General features: G+C 39.7%; 1 protein-coding gene across 2 annotated transcripts in view; it reads left to right on the top strand.

Moving 5' to 3' along the window:
• Positions 1-22,901, top strand: part of TRPC4 (transient receptor potential cation channel subfamily C member 4) — a 158,795-nt gene extending 135,894 nt beyond the window's left edge. For both annotated transcript variants that reach the window (XM_054188031.1, XM_054188032.1), the window contains 6 exons: positions 2,750-3,063; positions 5,333-5,528; positions 7,191-7,385; positions 15,912-15,953; positions 17,775-17,864; positions 20,315-22,901. In XM_054188031.1, the coding sequence (XP_054044006.1) occupies positions 2,750-3,063; positions 5,333-5,528; positions 7,191-7,385; positions 15,912-15,953; positions 17,775-17,864; positions 20,315-21,031 (1,554 nt within the window). In that variant the 3' untranslated portion in view covers positions 21,032-22,901. The remainder of the gene's footprint in view (positions 1-2,749; positions 3,064-5,332; positions 5,529-7,190; positions 7,386-15,911; positions 15,954-17,774; positions 17,865-20,314) is intronic.
• The last annotated feature ends 347 nt before the right edge of the window (positions 22,902-23,248 follow it).

The raw sequence follows: 23,248 nt of genomic DNA, 5'->3' as shown, positions 1-23,248 counted from the left end.
TTTAATTCCCTGCTCTGTAGAGAACAAATATCACTGGTGGTTGAAATGTAAGGATGAGTAATTCTTAACTCTTCAATGGACTACTGTTCTCCAGTTTTGCAGTTCTCATTGCCAAAACCACAAGAATGTCAGATGCTATTGCTGCTTGTATATGAGAAAATAAAACTGTGCCAGGGACTGCTGTCAGACACTGGGACTGTATCACCTGTGTTATCAGTTGGTTAGAGCAAGCCTGGCATGGTGGGGTCCTGTGCCAACTAGCACTGTCCAAAACAATGCCCAGTTCCCATCTGCAATTTGAATTGTAGAATCACAGAATCATAAAATGGTTTGGGTTTGAAGGGGCCTTTCAAGAAGGTTGAGTCCAACCCCCCGCTGAAAGGAGCAGGGACATCTTCAACTAGATCAGATTGCTCAGAGCTCCATCCAGCCTGACCTTGAATGTTTCCAAGGATGGTGCATCTACCACCTCTCTGGGAAACCACTTCCAGTGTTTCTCCACCCTCATTGTAAAAAATTTCTTCCTTATATCTAGTCTGAATATTCCCTTTTTTAGTTTAAAACCGTTACCCCTTGTCCTATCTGTATAGACCCTATCAAAACGTCTGTCCCCCTCTTTCTTATAAGCCCCCTTTAGGTACTGAAAGGCTGCAATAGGGTCTCCCTTTTCTCCACACTAAACAACCTCAACCCTCTCAGCCTTTCTTCACAGGAGAGGTGCTCCAGCCCTTTGATCATTTTTGTGGCCCTCCTCTGGACTCGCTCCAACAGGTCCATGCCTTTCGTGTGCTGAGGGCTCCAGAGCTGGACGCAGTACTCCAGGTGGGGTCTCACCAGAGCAGAGTAGAGGGGCAGAATTACTTCCCTAAACCTGCTGACCACGTTTCCTTTGATGCAGCCCAGGATGCAGTTGGCTTTCTGAACTGTAAGCACATTGTTGGCTCATGTTTGGCTTTTCATCCACCAGTACCCCCAAGTGCTTTTTGGCAGGGCTGCTTATAATCCCCTCATCCCCCAGCCTGTATTGATACTGGGGACCCTTGCACTTGGTCTCTTGAGGTTAGCATGGGCCCACTTCTCAAGCTTATCCAGGTCCCTCTGGATGGCATCCCATCTCTCAGGTGTCTCACCCTCACTGAGCTTGGTGTCATTTGCAAACTTGATGATGGTGCACTCAGTCACGCTGTCTTTGTCATTGATGAACATATTAAACAGCACTGGTCCTAATACAGACCCCTGAGGGACACCACTCATCATTGATCTTCATTCAGACATTGAGCCATTGACCACTACTGTCTGGATGTGACCATCCAACCAATTCCTCATCCACTGAACAGTTCACCCATAAAATCCATACCTGTCCAATTTAGAAAGGAGGATGTTGTGGAGGACTATGCCAAATGCCTTACAGAAGTCCAGCAAGGTGACATCTGTTTCTCTTTCCTTCTCCACTGATGTAATCACTCCATCATAGAAGGCCACTAGGCTGGTCAGGCAGGACTTGCCCTTGGGAAAGCCATGACGGCTGTCTCTAATCACCTTCCTGTCCTCTATTTGCCTTAGCATAGCTTCTAGGGGGATCTGTTCCATGATCTTCCCAGGCAGAGAGGTGAGGCTGACAAGTCAGTAGTTCCCATAGTCCTCCCTTGTATCCTTTTTAAAAATGGGTGCAATGTTTCCCTTTTTCCAGTCACTGGGAACTTCACTGGACTGCTGTGACTTTTCAAATATCATGGAGAGTGGCTTGGCAACTACATCAGCCAATTCCCTCAGGACTCTGGGATGCATCTCTTTGGGTTCCACAGACTTATGTATGTTCAGGTAGTCCCAAACCACCCTTCTTTGGAGGGTGAGCGAGGTGCGGAAATGTTGTGATGCTTGGCTATGTTTTTTGTGTCTGGCCTCAATTACACGAAGAATCCCTTTCCTTATTACTGAGGGCATGCTTAGCAGCTCTGAAGGATGCATCTGGCTAGAGTAGGTAAATACAGACTGCGCCATAGTCCCTGTTTGAAAGCTACTTGATATATTATCCCATGGTGCTTCATAGCATAGATTCTGTCCTCTGATATGTTCTGTAAAACAGATTAATGAGATTGAATAAATAATAATGAATCTGTCACAGTAGCTAAGCCTCAAATTATCATCTTTCATCTTCAAGAAAATTTTTGGTAGAGCTTGAACAGTAGCGTCACAGTTACAGGGATCAGATTCTTTGATAATGAAGCACACAAGCAGTTTGCCATGGTTCATTAATAAACAGCCTTTTCATCATTGGTCCAGTGTTAGTGATTAAGTGATATACTTATTCCTTGATTAAATGTTTTCTTCCAACTTGCCAAAGTTCTTGTGGGTTCCTATCCATCATTTTCATATCTGCACTGTTCTCCAAAGAACTAATTTACCTGATTTTACCGCTGAAAGTTCCAATAATTCTAAAACCCAGGTGTTCAAAAACTGTTCCCTTTACTCTGTCAGAATTGTTAGACTTGCTTTTGCTACTGTGAAAATTATAACCAAATGCGGAACACAGACAATTAGAAAGCATAGACCATTCTGCAGATAGGGATGAAGGACAATTACATGGGTTTTGCTAAAATAAAAAACTCTCCTGAAGACATGTTGCTTTCCAAATGATTTTTAGTTGCATTGTGCTACCTGAAAATTAATTGAACAGCTTGTAAAGAAACTGACATACTTGTTTATGCAGTAAACAAGGAGTAATTTCTTCCCTTCTGCTTGTTTTCAGTATAGTGGGTCAGTTCCACGGGAGAGCTGGGACATGTGGCATCCAACCCTGGTGGCTGAGGCCCTGTTTGCAATCGCAAACATCTTTAGCTCCCTACGCTTGATCTCATTATTCACTGCAAATTCTCACCTGGGACCTCTGCAGATATCTCTAGGAAGAATGTTGCTGGACATTTTGAAGTTTCTCTTTATATACTGCCTTGTGCTGCTAGCTTTTGCAAATGGATTGAACCAGCTGTACTTCTACTATGACACAAATGAACCTGGCAACTGCAAAGGAATACGATGTGAAAAGCAGAATAATGCATTCTCAACGTAAGTGGATGATCTATTTCTATTCTCCCCCTGTGCCCCCAGTATTTTAATAACTTAGATGTTGTTTACAGGAAAGAGATTGTCTGTTTTCTATTGGTATTGCAGTGGTGTCCTGACAGACATATCTGAAGTCACCTTAATAAAAAAAAACACAACATCACTCTCTAATCTCTAATAATCCTCATCCCATACCACAATGAAATCTGTACGATAAAAGGATAAAATAAAGAGGAAGGGGAAATAATATGAGATTAGAAAGTACATATTTAGAATTAAGGGAACAAAGGTCACCAGATCAGATCTTGTTTATCCAGGCAGCTGTTGCTCTGCATTTCTTCTGTGTCTACTTGTGGGCATTAATCAAGTTTGGTGTTGTAAAACATGAAGATTCCTTGTAAATGTGATAAACTGAGGCAGGGAAAAACATTCAGTCCAGGCTTCTACTGACCCTGAGTACTCCACATAATCAAATGCTGTATTCTAATTTCTGTTTCAAAGTTTATTTATTTTTCTTTCACTTAAAAATCAATTTTACTTTACTCTGTGCTGTAGTTCATCTATAGTACCAAAACACTACCAAATGAACACTAATTCTCTGTCTCATCTTTCAACTTCCAATCTGAATCAAACTCCTGCTATAAATACTTTTTTCCCTATTACTTTCTATGAATCGTATCAAGGCTGTTTTTGTAATATATTTATTACCAATGGCTTCCTTGTCAAATAATTTTATAAAAATAGCACTTTTTATATTACCTTAATCAAGTAACCTTGCTCAGGCACAGCATATTTATTTTGTATATTAATAACATCTTATGTAGGTCTAAACTTTGTGTGATCAGAAAAGAAAAGCACAGGGAAATTTTTCAGAACTGAAAACTGAGGGAAGCAATATTATTCACCTGTAAAATAGTGAGGACTATTGATACTAGTGCCAGCTTTTTTTGCTTTGGACAAGGCAAACTGCGATGCCTTATGAGCCTTTTCTGCAGCTGTGAGCAGGGGAGAACAGTGGTTGTTCCATTTGTGCTCAGACAACTCTAAACCATACAAGAGACTCCAGAGCAGTACTTTACCACTCATAGACACTGTATTACAGCAGTGGAGAGATGGGACCTAGAGTTTCTATAAGTAAAAAAATACAGCCCTCTCAGGTATCTCTGTCAGCCAGCACTGCACTGGGTTGCATGAGAAAGTTATGTTTCACAGATGGTACTGCATGATGGTAGGAAAGGGATTGAAGGGTTAAGTTTTGCCCAATTCTGAACAACCGGTCCCAGTGTGCAGGACGTCCCAGGGTGATACAAGTCCCTGCAGTTCAGCAGCCTCCCTGCTCCGGGTGCAGTGGGGACAGCACTGGTGGCCCACACGTCCTGTCTGGGTAAGCTGCTTCTGGTGCCAGGGCGAAGGAGCAAGAGAGAGGCCATGGGGAAAACTCACTCCAATTCATCTCAGATATTGGACAAGACAAGCAGAAAATTTTGCCCCAAACTTTTCAGGAGCAACTGGGTAACCAGGGCCCATGCTTATGACACTATAGTGTAGATGAACATTGTACAAAAGTGAAATATGTTGAGCTATCTAGTCACAGAGGATTTTTTTTTAAAGAAGTTGGTTATTGTTATTTCGCTGCCTAGCTGTTGTCCCAAACTTCTCTAAGGGAATATCATATCATTTAGTTATAAAAGCATAAATTTCATTTGAGAGCAGCATTTTGTCTTTTTAATTACTCCATTCTTTGAAAAACAAAACATATGCTAATGATAATAATGTCCTTCTAATTATACAACTCCTTTCATCTCAATGGCTCTCAACACAAAGTAGAAATTGCGTAAACTGACAATACCAAGTAGGTATAAGGTTACCATAATTGTTTTAACATCTTGGTGAAACACCGTCATTGAGTTACTTTTGGATCCTCGTTCTACCTCTACAGTCAAGGCAAAGGGTCAAAATACTTCGAGGCAGGTGTCCAAAATAAGATATTTAAAACTCTATTTATCCCTCAGAAGTTTGAACAAAATCAGCTTTTTTATTTTACTCACAGGCTTATTTATAGATTCAGTATTGCATATCTAGAGGCTCAGATTTGAAACATTAAGCCATTGTTTCCCTAGAAAGATATTCCATATATGTTGCCTATAGTGTGATAAGTATCATTCATCTCAATCAAGTCAAGGACTTCTGTGTGTTTGAGGAAAAACTGAACAATCTGAAAAGTACGTGTATTGTTATTATACAGCTATTCCTTTTGGATTTTGTTTTTCAGATTATTTGAAACGCTGCAGTCATTATTCTGGTCTATATTTGGACTCATCAATCTCTATGTGACCAATGTGAAAGCAAGGCATGAATTTACTGAATTTGTTGGGGCCACCATGTTTGGTACCTATAATGTAATCTCTCTGGTTGTTCTACTCAACATGCTAATTGCCATGATGAATAATTCTTACCAACTTATTGCTGTAAGTTGTTCCCTCTCCTTAGATCATTTATCATATATTCCTTCTCTTTGTTCCTACATCCCATTTTCCTGGCAGTAAATCTTTTTTACAGATGGGATATTGGGACAAATTCTCTGATTTGTTCTAATTCTTTTGCACTGTTCTGGAAGGACACAGAAACCAGATCCTGGCTGGATTGGGAAGAGGGGAATTTCGCCACAACTCTGAATGGGGAAGGTGGTCCTCCTGCAGAAGCCAGGTCGTGGGTTGAGAAGGGTGTCCTGAAGCTGCTGGCAAGTGACATGGGCTACAGCCCTGCCCAAGCTGCACTGTGCAGGCTCGCTCCTGAGAAAGAGATGCTGCCAAAAATTGCTCTGTCTCTGCTTCATTTTTATTACATTATATTTATTAACATTTTAAAGCGTGAATATACAGTTAATAGAAATTGGATGCCCATGTTTCATGGACAGTTTTGTACCCATCAGCAATTCAAACAAAAGGTCTTGAATTCTTATTCAGCAGTGTCCTGTTTTCTCCTTTAATGAAAACTGTCTTTATCCTTATCAGAGCCATTGGCTTATTTTTATTTCTCAGCTGTCTATTAGGGAGACTAATGAAAATAAACACTGATTCATCAAATGATAATTCAAATATGATCATGCAGAAAGCAAACAAATAAAAGAAAGCTTCACAGTCTTAAGATTTTAAAATGTGCCTTTTTTCTAATCTGGAAAATCCAAGGTTTTTCCATGAAAGAAATACTGACTACATGTGTTTATATAATGATAGTTGGCAAAGTCTGGTACACAATATCACAACGTACTAGCATTCATCAAAACTCAGATGCAAGTAGAATACTTTTCCTACTACGACTTCTAAGTTACTGTTTTGATTACTGAATATCTGGCTAAATATTAAAGGCTAGAGCTAGACCTGTAGCTTAAGTTCTTGCCTGCTATGTTTGTTGTCCAAACCTAATATTAGTGATTTAAACTTCTTCTTCAGCTGCTAGGATTTAGCAATCTCTCCATGGACTTTAGTTTTGATATTTTTTTTTTCAAACTTTTCAACATTATACAATATTATATAGAATCCAAAAGAAATAAAATTTCTAATAAAAATTAATTAAAACCCCCACAACCTATTCCAAATATATAATTCCAAAATAGGAGGAAAAAAAGATACTTGACTCAACACTTTTAAGTAGCCTCATGATCTGTTGGATAATCTATTTGTGAATTTCTGGGGCTGTCAATTACTGAGAGAGTGCGTGAGACTTACAGATTTGTTGAAGCTGCTACACAGCAGAGCAATTGGAGTGATCTGTGTGGAATGATGATGAGCTGCTAACAAAACACCTCTTCCAGAAATGTAGCATTTTTCTCCTTGTAATTATCCTTTGTTGTTTGAGTGACTTAATTATTTAAAAGCCTGTAGCAAGGAAAGAAGGTTAAAAGTGGATATATACTGTATATATCTAACATCTCTTTACTGAAGTAAAGGAGCTTAGCTTTGCTTTGTGTTAAAGTCTTTCTGTCAAAAGAAGATGCCAGTATTTTAACAAGAAAATTCATTAGTATTTCAAGGTTGTTGTAGTTTTAGGTTTTCAGTTTTTTATAGAGGTTTGTTTCACCTCCGTAATTACAGCAACATCTGTGCTGGTGTTGTGTTTCTTACGTGCAGGATCATGCAGACATCGAGTGGAAGTTTGCTCGAACAAAACTCTGGATGAGTTACTTTGAAGAAGGAGGAACTCTGCCCACTCCTTTTAATGTCATACCAAGTCCAAAGTCTCTGTGGTATCTTATCAAATGGTTATGGAGACACCTTTGCAAGAAAAAAATCAGAAGAAAGCCTGAAAGTTTTGGAACAATAGGGGTGAGTCCTGTGTTTTACTCTGTCAATAGTCCTCCTCTTTGCTATATAAAGGAGTCTTAGCCTTACAGAGCATCCAAACTGTCAAATATTGTGCATATGAGTTAGAGAACAATTCTAGCAGAGAACGTTTATTTCTTACATTCGTGTCAATGTATTTGAATGAAGAGAAAGCATCATCATATTCCTGTGCAATGACAATATGAACCATATGAACCTGTGCCCCATCTAGAGATAATGCAAGAAAGATTAAAAGCAATACATGTATGAGAGTTCAAATGTGCATACTTGTCTACCAGTCCCAGAGGTGTGGTTGATGATCTCTAGCTCAAGTGTCACAGTTCAACTATCATTGACGTACCATGAACCACAGACTCATGTTTAAAGTATTTGTCATGGGATATTCTCTCTCTCTCTCTGTCTCCATGTAATGAAAGGGGATTACCATAAAAGCATTCTCACCAAAAGCCGTTCTCATTAAAGAAAACATTTTGAAAGGTAACAACATTTACTTGGAATTACTTACTTGAATTTACAGGTAGAGTTATTTCAGAGTCGCCTTGGTACCCTATTCAAATCGTGGTGATTAGCAGTGAAATTTCTAGAAAAAAAGAGGCGAAAAGACACACAAGGGGAGGAAGAATAGCCCTGCACCTGGATTCAGCAGATGCCTGTGTAATATCTCAGCCACAGACTTTCTCTGGTAGCTGCAATGGGTAAACCAGATTTGAATTTGTCCCTCCTAGCTTTAACCAGTTGAGATACCTGTCAGCAGCACAGCTTGTCTATACTGTCAGAGGAAAGAACCAGGCAACAACCTAACCCACCAACAACTAAATCTCTCTAGTTATGTTTTCTGCATTTCCCATAGCAAGTGAGTCAGTACCTCAGTAACTAGACTGCATTTAGCCAACTCCAACGTAAAGAAAATTATGGTGAGTAAAAAGTGGATAATGGCACTTTCCCTATGCCATAGGGATTTGGTGAATGCACATGTATTCAAGTCTGTTAGGAACTCAGATAGAGGAGTGTTAAATGACAGTATGGGAGTGTCATGTGTGGGTAAGGGGAAGAAGGGAGGGTTATAGTCCTCGTGCTGTTGACCCTGGTAGCAAAACTTCCATTCATTTAAAAGAAACCAGGGAATATGATACAATTCTTTGCTGGACCATTAATCTATCGACCTTTTGTTTGTATTTCTTCCCAGTTTCTTGAGAACTAAGTAATAAGGATAGGCTTTTCCTCCATATTCACTTGTCATATCCTGGCATTCAGTTTAATTGCCACATACACTTGGAGGAACAAGTTCACAGGGGTGTACAGATATAGAATAAAAAACAAGAGTGACATATAAAATAAATTCAAAATTCCTAAGCTGATGAGTGGATCTTATCCTCTTTGTGGAAAGTTTCTAATCAGGCTTATTGCAATATCCTGATCTTGTTGGCCAGTATCTGCATTGTGAAAGCAAAATATGCTTCACTTAGCTGTCATACTTGTAGATAGGAAAGAAATAGCCAGAAAAGGAAGCTTATAAGTATGAGGATGACATTGAAACAAGCCAATAATAGACCATAAGAAAGAAACACTGAAAAAAACACATTAAAATTAATATTAGAAAAGCAGTGGAGAGAGACAAAAAGTGATTCAGACAGAAATAAAAATAAATGACATGAACTAGCATGAATGGTGAATTTCAAGAATAAAACATCACTGTGTAACCCAGCAAGGGAAAGAAGTAAATGCAGAGACCAACAGGAGGAAAAACTGAGATTTTATTAGAAAGAGAAAATCAAGAGAGTGATATACTTGTGTGGGGGGAAGAGTGGGCAATACTTCTAGGCATTTATTAAACATTTGGTAGGGATGATTAGCTAGTGTAAACTGATAGAGTGATATTAAAATTAATGGAGTGATGCCAGTGTATAGCAGCTGAGGATCTAGGATTGTTAAACGCAATAACCCTGTTTGACTGAGGCAGATACAGAATATCCTTATACATCTCAGCAAAGCATTCAGGGCAATATCTTCTGTCAGACTTTCCATTCAGGATAAGGGATTTTTTTCCCTTTTTTTCCCCTCTCAAACTGAAGCTCTGGAAGTAAAGTCATTCCTGGCTCTGTGGAATAATAAAGAAAGAGACAGGGTGCTTTCATCCCCGTGCTGAATGGCATGGCGAGGAAGGGCGTTCAGAAAGTCCTGGTTCTTGCAGCTACCTCCTGCTGGGGTACATAAACACCACCTTTTATCAAGTAGAAGTTTGGGGTTTGAAAAACTGGTGCAGCAAACAGTCAAAGGGCAGGGAGTCTATACACAGAGCTGGATACAAATTTTTCCAAATAGAATTTTGGAGTTTTTTAATGAAAAAAAAAATAAATACAAAATCCTTGAACCTCAAACTTTTTCATTAATATATACCAGTTTCAAAGAAGCTTTTGTTGGGACTTTTCAGCTTCAGGATTGAATTTTTGTTTGGAGACAGAAGAAGCAGGTGCCAAGTAAAGCAAATAGCTTGGGCTAAGGGAGACCCAGGTTCACTTCTGTTCTCCAGTGGATATTTAATTATTTACCCCAAGCAGAATAGTTCTGACAGGAGAGATTTACATCTCAAAATCATTAAGACCCCAGAGGAAAAGGTGCTCTCTTGGGAGAATAGAAGAGAAGGAGCTGAACCTGGCTTCATTATGATTTGAATGTGAACCACTAGTTATTGAACTGTTTGGGAGTGGAGGACAAAGGTGAGGGAGAGATACAGGACATTTTTGATTCATTTTTGTAAAGTAAATTTAAAAAAAAAATGTTTGATAAGAGAAAGTGGAAATCCCAAAGTCTGTGAAACAATTAGGCCATATCCATTGCTAGTTTCCACTACAGAATAAGTACTTAGATGCAAGTGTAGCTGAAACCCCTCTGAAGCAGAGAGCTCACCAGCAGAGCTATCATGGCAACAAGACTTCCCAATACCTGCAAAAAGTGAGTGTCTGACCAGGCAAATTCAGTCCACATATCTGGGCATCTCATAAAACTACAAAGTTGTTCTGCATAACTCCTCAGCTATAACAGAAGCCCCATTGGGGTTATCTCAATTTAGAACATTTTGCAATTTCTAGGCCCGGTTATGCACCCAAGCTCCAAAATGGGATAAGATGTGGGTATGCACTATGCTCTCTGATTTCCACATTAGGTGGTTCCACACCCCATCAGAGTGCGAGAGCCACTATTCACTCCAGCGGTCAGGTCTACACACAGTTTGGGTAGATGTAAACCAGATGCCGTTAACTGGATTTTCCCCAAGAGGTTAGGTCATCGGAGAATGAGTGGGCACACCATGGTGATCTCACAGTTTGTCCTGGGGGAATGCGCTGCTTTCTGGTTTTGAAAAAGTTATTCCCATCATCCACAGCTCAGCCTTGGGTTCCCAGAATGTCTTCAATTGTCCCAACAAACTGCATCATAAATGAAATTTAGGACCTCTATGTACTTTTAACCGAAGGGAAATGAAGAGTTTTCTCTGGCCTTTTGTTCAGGGATCTCAAATGACAGCTCTCTGACTCCAGCTCACTGGAATCTCCCTTGTAATAACTCTGGCCTCAGAGCTACAAGATAAGCTTTGTTGGAACCTACTACTTTTCATTATGAACTCGGATTCCTTCCCTATGACCAGTACTGGAGAAAAAACACTATAGACCCAATTTCAGGCTCATTTTCTTGTATTTCTTATATGGATGTATGGATGCCATATTTTCTGTAAGGCAGAATTTAGATTTCAAAACATTTTGTTCTGAAAATTCTAAATGCTAACTTTCCTATTAGGAAGCTCTAATCAGCAGTGACATACTATGGTGTTTTCCAGTAGAAAAAGGAATAGTGGGCATCCAAGGGCTGAGTCAATGCTAGAAGATACAAAACAGATGATAGACAGGATGGAACTGGCTTGTCAAAGCCAGCATTTTTCAAGCATCAGGCATGATATCTGCATAAGAAACTTTAGTAGCAAAAAGCCAGGAATCATGAGCTAGGAATTAATTAAATGTGTCACCAACAATCCACTGTAAAAATATATACATGTACACTTCAAAGTTCATTATACGCAGGCAGAACTCATAAAGAAAGGGCTCAAGGTCAGGATATTTTACAGCAGACATGCTAGTGAAAGGATTTGTCTGGCTTATATGAAGAAGAAAAATGTCAGTAGAAATAAGTATGGCATGGTTGCTTGGGAGGACCATCTCTAGTGCTGCTTATAAGCAAGCTATGATGGGAAAGAACAGGGTGTGCAGGGAAGTGAGGTGCTCTGAAGAGAGCTGATTAATTTGCTTCTCCTGGGATGTCAGTTCCATGGTTCTGCTGTCCTTTGTTGTACTGGGACAGCTAAGCTGAAGCAGTGGGTGGTAGAGTCAAGGGGAGCTTTTTCAAGGGACAGGTTTTTTCTCCAAAGCAGCACACTGCCCAGCCATGCTGACCGCAGATTCTCTAGCCACAGCTACAGCTGAAGAAAGGCCAGGATGCTTACATGTGATTTACTAGTACTTCAGCTCTGCTATTAATCAGACAGAGATCTTCTACCTTTCAGATTTCAGCACATTTTTATTTTCTGACATTTTGACATATCCCAGGTATGCAGCATTCTCTTTAGCTATTATCACAAAGTATCTCCTACACTTAAAACTCTAAAATAACAGTGTGTGCTGCCTTTTTTATATATATATATATACACATATATATATATATAGCAATTCTGCTAACTTTGGCAGCTCACCTTTGCAAAAGCTGCATTAGTAATGTAATTCTATTCATTAGGCTGAAGTTTTCCTGACTGCCCAAGGCCTTTGGATGTCTCAAGGCTACTCCTGCTGGCCGTCTGAAATCCATTGCTATTTCAAAAAAAAGAAGAGATGTAAAAAGAGAAACCCTAATCCCACTGGAATAAATTGTACTATTTTCTTCAAATTACATTCCACTTTATGTCTGATCAGTCGCCAAAAAGTGCTTTACCTATAATTTTAAGTATTTCAGAGGAGAAAATGGAAAGGATTGTCAGGGATGTCTTCATTAATTTTTGTTGTTGTTGTTGTTTTGTTCATCTGAAGTTTACCTCTTTTCTAGCTATCCAGCTTTTTATACCATTTTTCCAAGCAACCTACAGGATAATTATTGTCATTTGTCAGAGAAAATCTGCTATCCCCTTCTCCTGTTCATTGTTCTCCAAGTGGAAAATGATACAACTCCTAAGTCAATATAAGTATCTTGTATTTTCCCTGTAATACATGTTATTGAAAGTTGAGTGAAGAAATAACACCTTCCACCTGGAATGGAAATCAGTAATCTGGAGTGTTTGTTGTATAGCCGAGGACCATCTCATGGGGAAATCTCTTTGTCAACACAGAGAAGTTCTTTCCCTTTCTATGGGATGCTTCTGTTTAAGATGAGGAATATATCCCATGACTTCAGACAATCTTTACATTTTCTGGACCTTTATCACTAAGCAGTTTGAGGTCAAATGCAGACATTAAATAGGAATTCCTGCTTTATAAAAATATAATTTTGATAAAACACTTCAAAAGAAGTAATTTAACATTATCAAATTTTTGACTGCTAAAGAGATTTTTTCTTCCAAACAATGCAAATTACTAGGAATGGCGTAAGCAGGAAGACCAAAATAATTATCACTACTAGTAGAACAACAATTAAAGCTTCCTAAAGGATATTGGTGCTCCTTTTGGAAAGTGATAGAAGTATCTCCTTCAGTTTCATGATCTCATACAACATTGTCAACAGAAGACTGTTTCTTCCTCTGTTGCTATTTTTAGACAGATTTAACTTTTATCCCTTTGCCAGCCATAGTTTTCAACACTTCTTCATGCACATAGCACAGCGGTTACTTGAAACAAGTTTTGAACAACCACAAATTAGACTATTACCACGAAGAGAAAAGCAGGCTGGCTGGGAACTAAATAAGGACAATATGAGTGCTAATGTCATCTTCTTTATAGTGAATAGCTTGATTTTCAGATGTGTTTAAGCAAAGATTCATTCTGCTTTCAGAAGGAATGAAAAGGCAATTATGAACTGGAGACTGAGTCTGAACATTTAAACAGGAGACAGAGAACTGATGGGGGTAATAACTTTGATAGGCATCATTCCCTGTGCAGTATGTATGTGTCTGTGTATGAAAACATACCATTAAATGCATTCTCTTTCAGCTTCTCAAGGGTATGGATTGAAAACAATTGTTAAGTGCAGTAGAACTGTTCTGGACAGGTTACTACACAAATGAATTTGTTTACATAGTCATCCCAAATTGCACTTGTTGACATTGCGTTGAGCGGAAAAGCCACAGCCTCTGTTTCTGCGAGTTTCAGAATTGGTTGCAAAAAAAGGTTAAACCTGATTTAGCTATTTCTTGTTATGGGTACAGAATTAAACAGAGCATTTATTTCACATTTCACTGTAAAATAAAGCAGAGGAGACAGCAACTACAGAAAGTATTCTGCAAGTCAAGAATCAGCATTTGTTTTATTTATAGGAGTTATTGGCTTTTTCTGAACTGAAGTGCATTTCAATTACACCTTAAAGTGCTTTTCTCTTTACCTGTGAGTCACGTTGTTGAGAGATCTTTTAGCCACGGAGTCCCTTAGTGCTCTCTCAGCAGGAATGAAACATCTCCATCGTGTGGTCAACTGCGAGAAATCAGATTTTTTTTTCTAAAACCCAGCTAATAAAGGCGGGTGGTGGGAGGGTATCATCGGCCCCGGTGGTGAGCAGGGTCACCTGTCCCTCCACCCTTAAACACAGGGAATTTCCATCTTCTGTTTGGATGAGGCATAGATACAGAAACACGATCTGGAAAAATACTGACAACAAGATGCTTGTGTGTAAGCCCTACCCCACAGCGGCTGTTCAGAGTAATTACTAAATAATGATTTTCTACTTCCTAGTATTTTTTGCCAAGCCCAACCACACAGCTACTGCATACCTCAGATCAATTACAAACAAGAAATGAGCCCTAAAGTGTAAACTGATTCTGAGTACAGGGAAATTGTTAATCATACATTGACAATCACTTTCAAGTAGAAGAAGATGACAAAATCCCTTACTGTGCCTGCCTCATTATACAACTGAGATCAATTTTAACAAGTCCCTTGGATGTCCTTTTATCCTGCTTTACAATGTTGTTAAGTGTTCTGTTTTGTAAAAGTACAATCAGTCATCAGACACCCTATTTTCTCACTAGCAGCAGATAGAAGAACCCAAGTTAAAATTGTAAGTCTATCTTTCACCACTCAGGGATAATTAAGGTAATAGGGAGATGTGACTCAGGATGCTATTGAGGACAAGGGTCAAAGGACTAAGTAATTCAGGCCTTTTATTTCCCCCATCTTCTTCTGGACAGCCCCTTAGATATGGCAGTATAATCTAATGTAACACTTGCTTGAAGCCTATACCATGCTTTCAACCTACCACACTGCTTTTTGCCGTTCCTCTTCAGAGTTACTATCCCGCTTACCCTCCCTCCTTACCAACTCCAGACTCTGCATTGTAAGCTAAGTTTCTTTCTTCCGTATCGCTCTCTGTGCCCAACTGTTTTTGACTGGGAACTGAGCAGGAAATTTTCTCTTTAAAGTAGTTTTATAGTGCAGGTTTTGGTTAGCTGCATCTTAAATGAAACTTTAGGAGCCATAGCAAGTGTCTTGCTAACACCATGCTTATGGTAAAATATGCTTCAGTCTGTGCAAGTGTCATGGTCACATTGTTCCGCTATCTCAGATCAGTGACTTTGGGCCTCTGCAGGTAGAGACCTGGCTGCCCCACCACTTCCATACCAATGCTGGAATTGCAGCACGTTGATGAAAATATAGAAAATCATAGAATCATAGAATCATTTAGGTTGGAAAAGACCCTTGGGATCCTTGAGTCCAACCATCAACTCCACTCTACAAAGTTCACCCTTACACCATATCCCCCAACACCACATCTAAATGAGTATTAAACACATTCCGTATTTACCTGACTCCACCACCTCCCTGGGCAGCCTGTTCCAGTGTCTGACCATTCTTTCTGTGAAGAATTGTTTCCTAATGTCCAGCCTAAACCTACCCTGCTGCAGCTTGAACCCATTCCCTCTTGTTCTATCCCTAATTACCTGTGAGAAGAGACCAGCACCAATCTCTCTACAATGTCCTTTCAAGTAGTTGTAGAGAGCGATGAGGTCTCCCCTCAGCCTCCTCTTCCTCAAACTAAACAGTCCCAGCTCCTTCAATCGCTCCTCATAAGATTTATTTTCCAGGCCCTTCACCAGCTTCGAATCCACTTTGCCTTCCCAATAACAACATTCGCCTTTCAGTAAAGCTAATGACAGACTGCTTCAACACTGCCATTTTTCAACAGACTTTCAACCATCTCTCTCAGCTTGCTAGATACCACATATTGCACAGACCTGCTGTTTTGCTATGCTGTAAGTATTTTACTACCAGACAGGCATTCATGGCTTTTTGTTCTTTTCTTTTCTTTTCTTTTCTTTTTTTTCAGAGACGTGCAGCTGACAATCTGAGAAGACATCATCAATATCAGGTACAGATGCATGTTTAGTTTTTTGGCAATTATTTTTCTATGCCTCCAAAAGGTCTTCATGAGGGAAAAAAAAAAGGAAGATTTCATGAGATAGTAGGGAAAAAGAAAAGAAAAAAAAATAAATGGATACTTATTTCATCCTCAGCAGATAAGCGTAGTATTTTTGGTGTTCAAACAACAGCATTTGAGAAGTAGGGTTGTCTACTTTTGTGGTGCAAAAGGATATTTCCTAGAACAATTACATGCTGACCAGTATTTTGCCCACTGTAACATAGATTGCCTTTAAAAAAGCAGACACACAATCCCACCTCCATGCTGGGATTCATCAGGATCATATGTGCAGCTCACTGACATGCTCCATCAGAACCCGCTCTCCATCTCTCCAGCTCTGGTCCCCCATATACAACTTCCTGTCCCTTAATAACCCCTCTGCCTAGATCCCCTGTAATCTGTTGTTCTTCTCCATCCTTTGTGCTTCAGCATCTGATTTTTTGAGATTATGGTAGCACAAGGAATAATTTTCAGGTTTATTTTCAACTTTTGTTGTGTTAAAAGGGCTGCAACTTAAAAAAGGTGTGGGCTGTACACTTGTAGGTTTAGTAGTTAACGGATTTAGTAGTTAATGGACTAGGTAAACTAGGACTTTTCCAACCTGAAGACAGATGTGGAAAGTACAACAGGGATCTATAAAATCATGGTGAAGGTGAACACAGAGCAGCTGTTTACCATCTATCCACAAACTAAATACCAGACACGTACTAGGCTGCATTAGTAAGGCTGTAGGCAGCACTTTGAGAGAAGTGATTGTTGTCCTCCAGCCCACACTTGTAAGACTGTATCTGGAGCAGTGTGTCCTGTTTTGGGCCCCCCACTACATGAGAGATATTAACAAACTGGAAGGAATCCGGCAAAGGGCCACCAAGATGGTTAGAGGGCTGACATAAAAGGAGAAGCTCAAATATCAGCCTGGAGTAGGTTAAGGGGGATCTAATTGCTATCTTCTATAACATAGTGGGTGGTTAGAAAGAAGAAGGAGCCAGATTTTTCTAGGAGGTGCAGAGCAAAAGAACAGGAGTCAAAGGACACAAGTTGCAGGAAGGGAAATTCTGCAAGGAAAATCATCATCACAGTGAGGGCAGTAAACAATTGGAAAAAGTTGTTCAGGGAGGCTGCAGCATCTTCGCCCTTGGCCCTTCACCATTCAGCACTTGACTGGACATGGCCCTGAGCTGGATTAAGCAGCCTCCAGGTATCTCTTCCAACCTAAATAATTTTAGGATTCTTAGAAGTAGACGGCTACAATGGATATTATCAGAGAGCAGGTTAAAAATAAAACCCCAAGTGGAACCTTATTCCAGGTATACTGTGGAATTCACTGGCAGAGGATTTGTGGATGCTGAAAATTTACATGAGTTCAAAACACATAGGAAAACCTGTCACAGCCCATTAAACCTAGAGCTGTCGTTTCTGATTCGGAAAGTCTCTGAATCTCACATCACAGGAGGCTTGGGAGGGTATAGCTGGAAATAACATTAAACAACTGCACTAGACTTAAACTCCTCATGAGACATCAGCAACTGCTCACTGTCAGACTGCGTGTTAGTGGCATGAGAAATATCTTTGGTCAAACCCAATACAGCCCTTCTCAGGATAATTAATATCAGCACTTCCCATTCAAAAGCAGAATAAATTTTCAACCAGATCTAAGGTTTGTACATTTTTTGTCACGTTCCTAAAGCACAAAGACATCCAAGCAGGCCCAGTGAGTGTAGATTTAGTAACTAATACCAAGAAAGCTAACACAATATTTTATATTTTTAGGAAGTTATGAGAAATCTGGTTAAGAGATATGTTGCAGCAATGATAAGAGATGCCAAAACTGAGGAAGGACTGACAGAAGAAAATTTTAAGGTATGTGTTTATGTATCTATAGGTGTTTTATTAAGATATTATAAGACTGTGAAGCATATTTCTCACACTCCTCAGTAGTTCAGGTAGCATATAACTTACTTTCTAGAGCAGTGTCTGTGTCCTGATGGACCACACACAGGTAGTATTGTACATGGACTCCAGCAAGTCTCCTGCTTTCTTTAGCTGGAGCAATAATCAATATTACCAGCTAGTTTGAATTGTGCCCATGTAAGGGGACACCAAGTGGGACTAAGTGTGTGTAACAACATATTTGCTAAAGCAAGATGCAAATAGTTTCAGCACCTTCGGAAATAGATTTTTTCTGTTATAGAGTGCTGTTGAGCATTTCTTTGTGTACAGAACAGCTTTTATATGACTTAAAAGACGGAAAACTGAAATAAGCAGTCAAATATTAAAATCCATTATCACAGGTGAAGAGAAACAGGACCATATATATCACAATGCTTACATCCATCACTGTATATTTCTAGCATCAATCATTTTTGTTTCTGTTGGTGCCTCAAACTCCAAAAATTCAAAATTAAATTCATCTGACTTGGCTTATACACGCAGAAGATAGAGCTGGAAACTGACCTGATTTCTTCATTCAGATCATCTTGAGTGCCTTCTCATGGCACGTGCAAGACAACCAGGTGATCAGGCCCAGTCAGCATGGGTTTATGAAAGGCAGGACCTGCTTGACTAACCTGACCTCCTTCTATGACAAGGTGACCCGCTTAGTGAATGAGGGAAAGGCTGTGGATGTTGTCTAGCTAGACTTCAGTAAAGTTTTGACACCGTTTCCCGCAGCATTCTTCTGGAGAAACTGGATGTTCAGGGCTTGCATGGGCGTAAGCTTTGCTGGGTTAAAAATTGGCTGGATGGCCAGGCCCAAAGAGTTGTCGTTGAATGGAGTTAAATCCCATTGGCAGCCGGTCACAAGTGGTGTTCCCCAGGGCTCAGTACTGGGGCCTGTTCTCTTTAATGTCTTTATCAACAAACTAGATGAGGGGATCAAGTGCACCCTCAGTAAGTTTCCAGACAACATCAAGTTGGGCGGGAGTGTTGATCTGCTTGAGGGTAGGGTGGCTTTACGGAGGGATCTGGACAGGCTGAATTGATGGGCCAAGTCCAATTGTATGAGATTCAACAAGGCCAAGTGCCGGATCCTGCGCTTGGGTCACAACACAGAGAGCTGCCTGGCAGAAAAGGACCTGCAGGTGTTGGTTGACAGACGGCTAAATATGAGCCAGCAGTGTGCCCAGGTGGCCAAGAAGGCCAGCAGCATCCTGGCTTGTATCAGAAATAGTGTGGCCAGCAGGAGCAGGGAAGTGATTGTATCCCTGTACTCGACACTGGTGATGCCCCATCTCAAGCACTGTGTTCAGTTTTGGGCACCTCACTACAAAAAAGACATTGAGGTGCTGGAGTGCGTCCAAAGAAGGGCAACAAACCTGGTGAGGGGTCTGGAGAACAAGTCTTATGAGGAGCAGCTGAAGGAAGTGGGGTTGTTTAGCCTGGAGAAAAGAAAGCTGAGGGGAGACCTTATCGCTCTCTACGACTACCTGAAAGGAAGTTGTAGAGAGGTGGGGGTTGGTCTCTTCTCCCAAGTAACAACTGATAGGACAAGAGGAAACAGCCTCAACTTGCACCAGGGGAGATTTAGATTAGATATTAGGAAAAAATTCTTCAAAAGGGTTATCAAGGATTGGAACAGGCTGCCCAGGGAAGTGGTTGTGTCACCATGCCTTGAGGTGTTTAAAAGATGTGTAGAGTTGGAGCTTAGGGACATGGTTTAGTGGTGGTGTTAGATTTACAATTGGACTTGATGATCTTAAAGGCATTTCCAACCCAAATGATTCTGTGGTTCTATGATTATTCCTTTAGAGAAAATGAAGAGAAATAGGAACCTCCTGAAGGCAACGTGCCTTCTCCTGAGACAGGCCTTTAAGAGACGGCAGTTACACTGGGTGAAAGCAGCCTGCAGTGATTAGCTGTGACTTAGCTGCTAGCTGCCAAACATTTAGTGGAAACGCATGAAGTCCTACTTTGCCTTGTGCATGCATGTGTCCCCATGTGTGTGTGTTTAAGGGATGGTGTTAACAGCTGATCAAAATGCTGTTACTATGATGGTATAATACTGTCTGGCCAATTGGCTTTAGGTCTTCAAGTTGTCCATGCTCCTTCCTCCACCACTGTCAGTTATTTCTATCAGTAGTCTAGGCTAAGGCAAATTTCCTCTGAAGTCTCCTCTGATAAAATTGCTGATCACTTTTCTGTCTCACCTGTAAGAACCATTAGACAGTCTGCACCTTGAAGATGCCAGGTATTATCCAGATGGTGAAGTTTATTACTGATCCCTAGCCTTTTTTCTTCTTTTTTTAATTACGAGAGGAAAATTCAAATTAGCTTTCATGCTCTGATGTTTCATCTCTCTTCCTAATTTTTAGGAGTTAAAACAAGATATTTCTAGCTTTCGTTTTGAAGTCCTTGGTTTGTTAAAAGGAAGCAAGCTGTCTAATTTGCAGACTGCAAAGTTGAACAAAGACAACGCCTCTCTATCAGAAAATGAAGAAAATGGTGAGGGTGAAGGAAACAAGAAAGGAAAGAAAAAGACCTTCAGCCTTTTTGACATAACAACGATGATTCACCCAAGATCAGCCACTATTGCTTCTGAAGCACATAATGTAAGCAACGGCTCAGCAATGATGGTGTCAGAGTCCACAAAGGAGAAACAAAAGCGTGTGAATTTTGTATCAGACATAAAAAATTTTGGGTTATTTCACAGACGATCAAAAACAAACTCTGTGGGGCAGAGTACAAATAAAATATACACCGTTTCTGAAGAAGTGTCCCGTCAACAGGCAGAAGAACAATGTGAGAAAACTGCTGAACTGGAAGAGGGAGAACTGACCATGAACTGTGAATTAAACATCCAAAGTCCTGACGAAAAATGCGCATTAGCTGAGTCACAAAATAATGGCGACTCTTCAGATTCACAGGAAGAGGGAAGTATTTGTGCTTCAGAAACAGAGAAAATGGAGTTACAGAACTCAGAACCAGCCACACGACAGGATCAGCTGGACAAGGAGTTGGACATTAGCATTGACTGTGATGGGAAACAGGAAACAATTGATCAGGGTGATTATGTTATAACGAGGTTGTGATGCTTACAGGAGGAAGCGTTCACAAATATATATATTTTGCATAGTGCTTTGGGGGGGAATGTTTTAAGAATTACATTAGCAAATGCAGAATTACACTTTATAGTACTCAACTGTGGCACATGATCTTGTAACATAGTAGTCAAGAGACAGATAATACGGGGACCTTCTGTTTTGTAGCCTGCTTTCGCTTTCACAATTTGTTTTACATTTTTTAATAAATGGAAGCATCTTGTATTCTTGTACTGTTGCAATAACCCACAGAAACTTTTTAGCTATCTTTTTCAATTACAACAAATGCAATTTCTCTCATATGATAGTTGACTCCTATGATAAATATTTTTCTATGCAAATAAAAAGTAGCTTAAGAGACTTGTAAGCCTTTATTTAACTTTGTAGATTCTTAAAAGATTCTGGGCACCATAATAAGCATAAGTGGCTCTCGTCAGCATAATTCATGTCAAGCTATTAGAATCATTTATTTAAATTGTTAGAAACTTGATTTGTTTCAAAAACTATAGAGAATCAAAGGTTAAAGTATATTCTTTTATTTATTGAAGGAATACAAATACCTGTAAATTATGAAAGATCGGTGTATTTGATTATTTAATTACAGCTGCTCCCTCCCAGCAAAAGGATTATCACTGTCCTGATACCACTGTTAGAAATGCACTTGCAGGTTTTGAAGACTGTAAAAAAATGTTTCTTATACTAAAAGAAATATCTGTGGCTTGCTAAAATCTGATGACGGATTTCTTCCTGGAAATCCGTAATCACAACAGCTGCTGCTTCTTTGACCATTTATTTTTCCAAACATGGACAACCTATGCACTTTAATATTCAACTGCTTATTAGCTTTTGCCTTCACAATACACTCGTATTTGCTAAGAGAAAGATACTTCAGGAATGAACATACAATGATCCCCTGAGTACTTGGAAAAATATGGCAATTTGTTGAGAAGTTTTTAAAGGCAAGCCTTAAGACAGTTTCTTTGACAATTTCAGAGTTTGGGGGAACCTGATTGGAGGTTTTATAAAAAATACTTAGGTATTTAAATGTATAAAGAAAACCTAATAGTATTTTTCATAACTGATGAGTGACTTATTGTCTTAGTCAAAACCAGTATTTTTAAAATTAAATGCTCTGTTTCTTTTTCATCAGTGACTGGTGTCCTACATTATTAAAACTGTAATTTTACAACTGACCTAGGAATGACCATGCTCAAACTCTCAGCACCATCCTTCTCCTCCCTTGGAAACACGTGAATATACCACATCAGTGTGGTCATTTCATTCCTAACTTCTCTAACCCTGCCATGATAGATTTTGTAGTTCATATTAGCCTGTAATAAGGAACCTCCAGATGCATAGAGTACACTTACATTCCAGATGGAATCCATCACATGTAACTCCCATCTTGTAGGACCTGACCTAAAGCTATACCATTCTGGATCTAAACTATGCTGGTACTGAACTGAGTTTTGAAAATCCAGAAAACCCCCTCTCATCTCTGTACTTTTAGGTGAGTTTTCCAGCTCTGCTTTACATAAGTGCTACTCTTTCTGAGCTCACATATTGAAAGCTTCCTTCTATGGCACCTAGGAGTGAATTAGTTGAACCAAAATGGAAAATATGAGCAGCAATTGGAAAATAGTTTGTATAGCTTTGCAACAATGCGTTCAAACCACGTTTGATTGCTGAGATATGGTTGATTTCCATCTTGGCCACTTGACTTCTCTGTGGACTCCTTCTCCTTAACGTCTCTCTCCTTCTCCACCTTTAGATTGTAAGCTCCTCGGGGCAGGGCCTGTAGCTTTTCTGTTTGGAAAGCACATGAATTATTACAAGCATAACAAGAAATAAATAATAATAATGGTGGAATACCTTCATATCATTTTTACTAGGTCAACTCTTTTAGGGAATTCTCTTTTCTTCTGTAAAATTTGTGCTAAGAATGACATAAAGCCAATGTGTCACATGTTGTCACAAAGTTCTCTATATCCCAGTTAACAGTCCTTCACCACTGATTTCACCTTCTCATTCTTCATAATGGTTTGTAACACTTAAGTCCTAAGCTTACTATCCCTTCTCTAGCCAAATTCAAAACAAACAGTCCTTGCTCCAAAGAGCTTTCAATGCATTCCAGCCATGTGGTTTCACTCCAGACAAAATGTGCCTGAGTGGAGTATTTGTAATGCCACAAGCACCATTATCAGAACA

The sequence above is a fragment of the Rissa tridactyla genome, chromosome 1 (genome assembly GCF_028500815.1).
Source record: "Rissa tridactyla isolate bRisTri1 chromosome 1, bRisTri1.patW.cur.20221130, whole genome shotgun sequence".
Lineage (NCBI taxonomy): Eukaryota > Metazoa > Chordata > Aves > Charadriiformes > Laridae > Rissa > Rissa tridactyla.
This window is presented reverse-complemented; position numbering and strand designations above follow the sequence as displayed.